We start from the raw sequence: 10,381 nt of genomic DNA, 5'->3' as shown, positions 1-10,381 counted from the left end.
ACGAAGATCGATCCACGCTCTTTCTGATCCTTGTTTACAATCTAAACAATGAGCGCACAAGATTAGTTATGCGACATACCAGCATGTTGAAAAATGGAGAATATAAATAAATAGTTATAATAATAGGAATGGTTTCCTCATGTCAAAATCATAAATATATAGATTTTCAGTTTTTTAATAAAGAACTGAGCTAAATTCTTTTCCTTTTCTTTAGCTTTAATACATAAATTAGGATTATGAATGTCACAATGTAACAAGGATAATTATACTGCAATTTTAATTCATATTTTCAAGAATTATCTGGTTGTAATATAATTAACCGAATCACATATTCATGATATTAGTATACAAAAGACGATATAATATTGTCAATGAATAAAATTGTATGTAATTGTATGTAATTGTATATAAATTGTATGTCGATATCTGTAAGACAGACTATTATTAAATATAAATACAATATATTATATTCTCCCATATGCTATTTATAATTTGTTGAACATACAGATTTTTTCTTTATGTATCTGGTTCGGTCATTTTCGTACTCGCATTTGACTGAACTATTTTGCAATATACAGGAATAATTATCAACTTGATTTTAAATACCTAAAGGAAACGCCGAGAAAAGGTTAAAGAATGTGGCGAAGCCATACCTAGACTTCGACGTTACTGTGTATTAATGCTGAACAACAGTTTTAGCTTTTACTCTACGGATCGGGGATAACGGAGGGAAGGCACGACATACCAAAACTCCGTGTCGTGATCCCAGACGAAACTTAAGAAGAAACTATCAAATATCAAGGTGAAGCGTACGAGGACAAACATCCAATGACCAACAAATTATCATGAATAATTTGAGCAATTGTAATTCTTTACTATACACAGACTGTTAATACATAATTATATTATATATTAAAATACAAATCCAGCTAATCCATTAAGTACTACATACATATAATCTAATAATAAATGGAACATTTGCATTGTAAATTTAATTTAATTAATTTAAACATCTTTATTTCGTAACTTCAAAAATTAATCGTTTTACAAAGCTAAACAATACTAACTACAAAGATATCGCTTAGTTTAATATCAACTAGTATTGAAAATGTTTAATATAATATGCGTCGATAGTGAAACGGTATAGATAACCGATACTCGAAGGGAATATGTCCAGGAAATAAATTTGTTTAAAGACCCGTTATGCCCGACAGTGAATAATTAGTAGGCACTCAGCGTACTTGTTCAAAAAGTCATTCAAACACAGTGGTCTCGAGCCGTTCCTGAGCCGCCGTAAAGAGAGAGGGACTAACTACTTGCCAACAAAATGGGGGGTTCGGCGCACCGTACATTCACCGTATGGTCTTCACCTCAGTTTTATCGACGTTCCCCCTCGTTTTTCTCGTTCCCTCTCTTTTCCTCGTTCCAATGATGTTTGACGCTCGCTTACGCTTATACGTCCATGCATACCTTCCTACCATCCCTCACTCGATAACTGTGTCAACATCGAATTTCTGCCATACCATGCGAATTGACTGGAGCCGACCTCCTGCACAGGATTCGGAATATTCCTGCAAAAATCGATTGCAAACAAATTTTCATTACGTTATAGTGGCATACATAAATCTATGATTTATTTATGATCCACAAATTTTTTTAACTCTTTCATTCCTAACGATTACTATAAATCCGCATCCATGTAATAAACTGCACATACTAGCGCCGTCTAAAGTTAGCGCTCAGTAAACGGTACCGATTTAGCAACCTGTAGCACTGTCGGTGCCTTATAGTAATCGTGCTAATATTGCGTTTAATTACGTATTAGTAAAACGGTTTTTACGTTTTTCTCACTCTCCAGTGTTTGTGTAATATTAATACAATATATATTATACAATATATATATTAATACAATAATACAGAAGAAGCATGCTCCTGCAGAAGTACGTAAAAAAAAGTTAATGTAAGATATTTTTTAAGATAAAAAAATGACGGCATCAAAGGGACTAATTGTCTATGAACGTATCCTCAATGAGAGAACATACTTTGCTTTCGCCGATATTCCCGAATGTAAACCGTAAAACCGGTTTTAAAGTCAAACGTGTCCCGAAAATTTTAAGGAAAGAAGGAGTGTTTAACGTCTTCGATAGTGGACCAGATTCAGTGATGAGTTTCATTGCATAAACACTTGTTAGGATTCTTAAACTATGTAACAATTAGTGAGAAATTATACCGAAAGAACTGTCGGTATCATTGTAATTACAACGATAGTCGTTAGATGGAACTCGTGTATACCACGCAAAACATGTTTAATTTAAATTGCCAGTTTATAATAAATAAAGATTAAATTCTTTATTATGCCATCTCTTTTACAGATATTATGTTATAAAGTATTTATAGTATGATGTATTGTATATAACCAATAAGATAATATACATTTTCGTTATTTTTTTAATTATACACAAATGCATTTTGAAAGTTAAATTAATAATTTAATTTATTATTATTTATTTTATATCTAATATTTGAAGAAATTTGTTATCTTTTATTTATATTACTGTTTTGCTTTTAATTATATATTGTTAACTTTGATGCAATTTATTAATTTTTCCTTTGTTGTATTAATTCTATGAGAATATATATGGAACTACCAGTATTTATTAGCTTAAAAAAAAGTTCGTTTTTGAGCAAAAGAGTTACGTTATAGGTCTCCAAAGTATAACTGTGTGTTCTTTTAATATCCTTAGTAACACAAAAAGCCATCATAAAGCTATACTATAGCATATTTTTTTTATAAGGTATTGCCTAATAATTAATATTTTATAAAAATATTATTACTACATTTAATTTTTCATATTTCATATTCTATTTTACTATATAAATTAATTTCATAACAAATATTTTTGACAGATGGTTATATTAACATTAAAATATTTTGAATGAGATAATTCTTTTCATTGTAAACATTTAAACCTATCAATGTACTGAGCAGTATCGACTTATAATGCAACACGTCAGTGGCGGACCAGGAGCCTTTTCTGGTGAAAGAGGTCAAAATGCGCAGTAGTACATAAATATTATTATTGAATCTTCTTTTACAAAATTTAAAATTTGCTTATAATTTATATTCTAGTATCTCTAAAATAAGGCGATTGTCCCTATAGCTGCCTTCCCATCCTCTGAATCCGCCACTGGAATACGTAAGTTTAGAAATCATCTTCCTTAAAGTACAGGTTTTTCTCACAGAATACTCGACCGATTGTACCTTCATTAACATCTTCCAACATAACGACCGTTCAAATTCCATGCGTACTATTTAAATGTCATGGCAATAAGAACATACTTATCCATTCTTCGATATCAGTTCCCATCACGAACAATTTCCAAGACCGACTTTGCCATTGCAATATCTAAAAACCATCCATTATACTATCGAATTTGATAAATCAAACAATGAAAGATATAGTCTATAAATCAATTTACTTAAATTTCCCGGTAACCATACATAAGGTCTAGCACGAGAAAATGTGCGCAAGTACGAGCTATCAGACACGCATGTGTACTTTGTTACTTTGTACCTCATGCACAAGTTTCGTTTTGCGTCTCGTCTCGTCCGGACGCATCATTCGATTGATCGCGAAACTCAGCCAGCGGCATTCCGTGAATTTCGAGGGAAATTTCGTGAATGAAACAGCTGTATTGCGTTTTAAGCACATTGTTATTAGTAAACACCGTACACGTTTATCGTCTGAGAAACGCTTTAAAGCAAGCGATATGTCACTGTTCGCCTGTTGCATACGTCAGGTGAGTTTTGTTATTCCCGCCCGTAAATTAACGCGATCTATTGAGTATACGTAAGTATTCTACACAGGATAGTACATATGTATACAGTGAGTCACAGCCAAAATCCTTTCCTCTTTTTTTTTTTTTTATTTGAAAAGTTAGAAAGATCAGTTTGCTAGGTGACGTGTGAAAAGCTTTGAAAATTTCATCAAAATCGGTTAACGTCGTCATGAGCTACAAACGATTAAAAATGATGAGAATCGCAATTTTTCACGATTTCCCGCCTATAGCTAACCGTAATAAATTTAAATATGCTTACACCTTTCGATGCCTGTTTCCCCATCAAGCGATTTCGATATTTTTAGCGTAGATATGTATAACTGACATAAACGTGTTCTTTAAATCTCCATTATAGGCCCCGATAGAAAAGTTGTAAAAGGTGACCTTTACTATTTCCTTCGCGATTTTAACCAGTTGCAAATTTTTCAACATTTTTCTGACACGTCACTTAGTAAACTAATTCTATTAACTTCTCAAAAAGGTCAAGTCGTCTGATTCGATTTTAAAAACGTTATTCTTATATTTCTAAGGGTGCACGAGTTAGACCGTGACATACTGTATGCTTATCAGGAAATTCAAATGGCATCGAATAAACATATAGAAGAGAAACATGGTGTATTGTTATACATATTGAATCGTGTGCTCTATTTCGTTTACACGCGCTTCATTGTGCGCGCTTTATTCGTTTGAAGAAGTTATTATTGGAAGGGAATATTTTTCTTCTGGAGATGATGAATTATTGTTAATAATAGACTTTTTCTTTTGTTTTAGAAGGAATTAGTGAAATATGGTATCAAAGAAACATTACGTCTTATGTTATCGTATCTTATCTTATCATCTTTTGTAATATATTCTATTTTCAAAAATAATATTTTTTAAGCTATTTTGTTTAAGAATCAATAGGATAGCAAAATTAAAATAAACAATCATTGTAATCGAATCGTTAGAAGAGTGTATAACAGCGGCAAGTGTGCAATTATAGCGAATCTACCAATATTACGTCTCGCTGATTCCAGCATTCATCACGTACGTGCGATTTGCTTGTTTGAATCCAATCTTGTGGCTTTATTTACATAGTGACGCGAGCGTGCGCTATTGTATTTGCAAAGTTCGTTTCATTTGCAATTAACTTCGCAAAAATCTTAATAAATCGCTCGTTCCTATTTTTAAACAAACTATTTTCTCGATTCTTGAAATTCTCCTGTTAAAAATGTTAAAAATATCTTTCCATTGACGGAAATACCTTTCTTATTCTCTCTAGATAATAAATACAAGGGGAAACGATGTATATTGGAAATTGATTGAATTCAGAGATAAAAAGAACAATGAGAACAACAGCGTTTCATTGGAATTCATCAAAGACAGGCCGCACTGACAGAAGTTCGAACAAGTAACAGAACAAGAAGAAATCGCTTGTTTACCAGAAAATAAAAAAAAAATCGGTGCTGTGTCGATTTTTCCATGGCCGCGGGCTAGCCTTAATTCTTGCTCACCCCTGTCGCTCAGGTGGCAGAATCGGTAAACAGAAAAATGAAGTTTACTTCGCGTTGCGGAGCTGTCGGGGGCTCGGAGCTCGTTCAGCGTAACTCGCTAGGGTGAACGGTTACATTTTCCGCTACTTAACGGATTTCATGCTCAAGTATCAAAGAGATCGCGTCCTTGCTCTAATCAGCGCGCATATTAATAGAACGCGACTTTGGTTTTGCAAATTTTCTTAGGAACCTTGCGTGTCTCTATTATTCCGCGTAACATATAACGCTCCAGAAGAAAGTTATTTGAAATATAGTTAAAGAAAGAAAAAAGACAAAAATTTACAAAAATGTTGTCTTCCCGATTGTAAGGGAAAAGTTAAGGACGACACGCTTCTGGTTAAGGGATTCGGTCGATCAACGTACAAAGGTTTAATTATACTCGAGCCGTTCTTTTTTTAAGTCGACCACGCTCGTCAGGTTTCAGAGCCGTGATTTATCGACCCGAACGAGAATTTCACTCGGCATAAATCATTATCGCGTAAATATTTTCGAAACTGTTTGATTTTTTGATTTTACGTAATTTTACAGAATCAACGACAGATGGAAGATACTCGTCAACAGGTGTTGTTGAAGGAACCACCGGAAATATCGTGGGAGAACACGCTTGGCGCTCCGGATGGCGTTCCATTTGACGATGACACCAAGGAATTACTCAGAAGATGCATCGATGTATCGACATCCACACCCACCACTCTGCCGCAAATCATTGAGCGAAGCGAGGCGTTTCCTATAAACTTTCCTATTAACACCGTAAGATGTTCCACGCTGAGAGATAGGGGAATTAGCACAAACACCCTTGAGGTTCGGATTATTAAATTTTTCTTACAAACTATCATTTATTTTATAACACTGTCGTAATATTATATTTGTTCCTTTTCAATTCTTATTATTAAATTACGGATGTTTATGCATTCATGGAAGATTAAAGATTTATGGAAAATGCAAAGAATGCAAAAATATATAAAGTGTCTGAATTATAGTAATTTTAATAACGTTATAGTATTTAATGGACGAAACAAATCTCTGCTTATGCTTGCGTTCATAAAAATTTGAATTTGCATAAACATCCGCGGTCTAAATTATTACTTCCATTATATGTAAGATTTTACGAAGCAGATTCGATTGCAGATGAACGCGAATTCGGTTTATCCTGTGATACACGAGGCAATGTTACCATTGTTAGCTCGATGGTTGAAGCATAAACGGCTGTATGGTAGTGCAATCGAGAGAGCCATGTATAAAGATATGGGCTTGGTACAATTCATTCACCGTTTGCTAGAAAAGCGAGCCGTGCACTTCTATGGATCTGATGATCGATGGAAATTAATCGACGGTAAGACAGGCGTGGACGGATGGGAAAATGTTGGCACAGATCACGAGAAAGAACCACTGGTTAGTTATCTGTCTTGCTTGAACGTGGTAATTTTTTAGAAGATTACCTAAACATCTTTTAGTTTCATTGAATACAAAAATTTCATTAAAAATAATTATTATTTTGGAAATAATCGTACCCATTGGAATTTTGTTACTAATAGGTGTTAACGAAATGTTTGTCATACGATGAGATCAAATTGTCCGCGATGATGGCGATGTCTTCCCACACAGAATTCATAAACGACGGCTCGCGCGAGAACAGAGGCGTCGTGAGTACTGATCCAGACTCTGTACAGCCGAGAGGAGTCATTATAGGTGTCGTGGGAACAAGGTTTTCTATGTTTATTTAACGCTCATCGTTAATAAAGCTAAATACGCAAAAATATACTTACATATTTGTAGAAGCTCGTATTATTTACGCTTTCTGCTGATTGTTTGCAGATTTGAACGCCCACGCTTTATGGAATACCAGGACATCCTTATTACTCCTCTGCAAAACACTGCCGAGAATGGGTGAGTTGTAAACTTTATCATACAGAATGCACAAATAACTAATCTGTCGTTCATCTTGATTTTAATGTGTTCCTTTTTTTAACGTTCTTTTTTGTAAATAATTTCTTTCTCACGTTGATGTTTAACAAGTCTTGTCTATTTGAGTGTTATAGACATTTGATAAAAGTTATAGCATATCTTTAAATTGATCAGGTACTAATAATTATTTGCTTTTTGTTGTGCGAAAAAGTTTTTCCAAAAGATTGTAAAGAAACATCTTGTGCGCGGCAACATAATTCTGCAAAAATAACGAACAAAACTGTAGTTTAAAAACGCTGTTCCATTACGTTATGGCAAATGCTTATTCCATATTTAAAATGAAAAATGTTTGCATAGCATTTAATAAAGAATTGTGAATACTTGATGATATCTGTATAACAGATACGGGCCGCAAACAGCTGGAAGCTCGGAAGAGATACGTGGGCTGCGAGTTTTGTGGGCCAAATTTTATGGCGAGGAATACCATCCGTTGTACGAGGAGACGCTGAAACGAATTAAATCAAAAGAAAACAGAAGATATCTCTCGTTGATAAGTCAAACAGTCTTCGACATCGAGAATTACATGAAAAGGACACTGCTCACTGTAGAAATCATACTTCTCGAAGCAAATACACGAGCGGAGAAGCAAAACACGACTGCTTTCTTACACGTTGTCGGCTTTGGCCTCGGTTAGTAAGAAAAACTTGAAAATTCAAATTCAAAGTTATTTAACCTCGTGAAATATTTGTAATTCAACGTCATAAGCGTTATAAATTTCCGTAATAAGGAAAAATATTTTCAGGGGTATGGAGACTTACTCAAGAGCAAGAAGTATATTTTTTAAAGACGTTCGAGATCGCCCTTAGGAAAATGAACAAGAAACTGAGATACGTATCCGATATAATGTTCGCGTATTTCCAACAGCGGAAGTGCGGCGACGCTGGAAACGGCGATTATCTCGGAGGTTTGCTACCAATCTCAATTCTCGGCTATTTAGCAGGGACAATTAGTACAAAGAGCATATCATTTTCCAGATATAAGAATTCACTTCGCTCTCAGGGAACCTCATAGCAAACTGTTCAGAGCCTCGGATGCGAATAAACTTCTCGTAGTGACGTACGCGTGGGATGGAAACGCATTGCCAGGTTGTCGAAAAATTTCCATTAATTAAAATCATGTTTGTCATTAATAATAATAATAATAATAATAATAACAGCTTCGTAATTTTAAGCGTGTTTTCCATTAAAATCATCGTTAAATCTAATTACGCAGAGTGGTTGCTAAAATCAATCGCTTAACTCGTAGGAAACGAATTCTGGAGTGGGCACTTGACATCGAGTGGAGATTCAGCGGCAGCGTGTAGTACTCAGATCGCAGAATTACATACTTTCAGAATAAATCCTCGAGCATGTGGAGCCAGCTTGCACATTGCATCTGCGCAGCATGGTATTTTGCACATATCGGATTACGCGAAGCTACACCTTGCTTAGGTGAATTATCTTTCATGTTAACTCGTAATTGGTCGATAATCATCGATGATCGGTAAAGGAGTATAACAATAACGAGGATTTACAACTTCTAAATCCAGGAAAGGGCTGGCCCATTGGGCACCGGTCAGCGAAGACCATCACGATCTCCACGTAGTCAAAGAAGTCGTAGCGCAGATGTCGATTGCTTGAAGAAATACACAGAAAGACGAGTCGAGGAGAGAAGACACACAGAGATACCAGACGCGAGCAAGCTCGATCCCTCCAAATGGGTCCCACTACCGAAAAATATCACGCGAATCCAACCAGCGTTGAAAAAAGCGCAACAGTCGTCAAGAGACGAAGAGAAACGACGTTCGGTGTCGAGCGAAACCGAGGAATCCATAGCGGATAGCACAACGGACATGGGTACACCAAAGAAATTGTCTCCTACGAAAGAAGAAGAAACGACGAAGGGAGCCGAAGAAAAGAAAAACGATACGTCCTCGCCAGCCTCGTACAGACAGACGGCCGGCAGAAGTCATAGCGCGGACGTCAGCCACTTAAAGAAAGAGAAACTAGTCGAAGAACGAAGGCATACGGAATGCAGCGACCCCAGAACGATCGCCACGAGGTTGACAGAGCACATTTTCCTAGTCAAAAAGAAACCAATGCCGTGAACGAATCGATTAAAGCCGCGTACACTCGTGATAAATACCGAGGTGTTGCACTAATTGTATTAATCACTAGAGGTTAACTATATTGTCATGAAAATTATATGTACATAGAATAGTAATAATTTAATGTCGGTCGTTGTGTGGATAGAAATGTATATGGCACAACACCAAAAAGAACAAAAAATAATAATGATAATGCAGCTCTCGTTTATTCGGTAAATATAATGCATACGTATAATATGTAAGAGGAATAAGATAAAAAAACAAAACGTTTGATTAACTGACCATTTCTGGCGCTTAAACAAAATGTATCGAGTCTCGACACACTGGATTTCTGATACCAAATACCTTTAGGTGGCTACCGCAAATTAACACCTCAAGGTTCCGCTACGATGCATCCCCGTTCGCAAGGATCAGCAACAGCTGCGAAATCACGAAAAACGCCGCGACCAGATGGATGACGTTCGTCAAGAATCCATCCCCTTGTCCAATACCGCGAATGAACACGGAAAGAAAGCCTTCCGCGACGGAAGCGTGTCACGCGACTGATGGATCACAGCTTAAAAGCGTTAAAAGCGAATCGCCCAAGTGGGAGCCGCTACGAAAATTCGCGCCAATGGCGTCGAAGACCAGTGCCGAGTCTAGTCCAAGACAAGGTAATCAATATAAGTACGATTCTTACAAGAGGAACTTCAGACTCAAATTTGTTCTGGAAAAAATGTTCTCTCAATTGGATACGACGCCAGGAAGAAATTCAAAGTCTTATGTATCTTATATGTAAGCGTCGTCAAACTTTAGTCATTATTGAATGATTCGCTCCAATATTTAAACATCTGGCAATGTGTGATTTTTGTAAACTCTAAACGTATTTTATTCATAATCGATTAGCCCTCTGCGGCTGAAATTACAGTTATGTTTATTTTACGTATAGACCCACCATCGCACCAGATTTTATTGAAAT

The 10,381-nt window shown here is 35.8% G+C and overlaps 2 protein-coding genes across 5 annotated transcripts in view; both read left to right on the top strand.

The window, feature by feature from the left end:
• The first annotated feature begins 3,507 nt into the window (after positions 1-3,507).
• On the top strand, positions 3,508-8,961 carry LOC100749781. 4 transcript variants are annotated; one of them, XM_012394386.3, is made up of 12 exons: positions 3,671-3,801; positions 4,612-4,866; positions 5,102-5,358; positions 5,901-6,173; positions 6,501-6,764; positions 6,908-7,077; positions 7,188-7,259; positions 7,680-7,966; positions 8,080-8,241; positions 8,312-8,422; positions 8,583-8,767; positions 8,866-8,961. In XM_012394386.3, exons 4-11 carry the CDS (start codon positions 5,913-5,915, stop codon positions 8,765-8,767), a joined length of 1,512 nt encoding a protein of 503 aa, XP_012249809.1. In that variant the 5' UTR covers positions 3,671-3,801; positions 4,612-4,866; positions 5,102-5,358; positions 5,901-5,912; the 3' UTR covers positions 8,866-8,961. The 4 variants fall into 4 exon arrangements, with proteins under 4 accessions (XP_012249808.2, XP_024228375.1, XP_012249809.1 ...); XM_024372607.2 differs by lacking the exon at positions 4,612-4,866 and having other exon boundaries at positions 3,668-3,801; XM_012394385.3 differs by lacking the exons at positions 4,612-4,866; positions 5,102-5,358 and having other exon boundaries at positions 3,508-3,801.
• LOC105682120 overlaps positions 8,813-10,381 on the top strand; it is a 3,916-nt gene continuing 2,347 nt past the window's right edge. Inside the window, exons 1-3 of the mRNA XM_012394389.3 lie at positions 8,813-8,827; positions 8,866-9,377; positions 9,775-10,076. Coding sequence (XP_012249812.2) covers positions 8,813-8,827; positions 8,866-9,377; positions 9,775-10,076 — 829 coding nt within the window. The remainder of the gene's footprint in view (positions 8,828-8,865; positions 9,378-9,774; positions 10,077-10,381) is intronic.

This window comes from Bombus impatiens, unplaced genomic scaffold, assembly GCF_000188095.3.
Source record: "Bombus impatiens unplaced genomic scaffold, BIMP_2.2 scf_0083, whole genome shotgun sequence".
NCBI classification, from domain to species: domain Eukaryota; kingdom Metazoa; phylum Arthropoda; class Insecta; order Hymenoptera; family Apidae; genus Bombus; species Bombus impatiens.
Note: the sequence above shows the minus strand (reverse complement) of the source record. Positions and strands in the feature narration are given on the sequence as shown.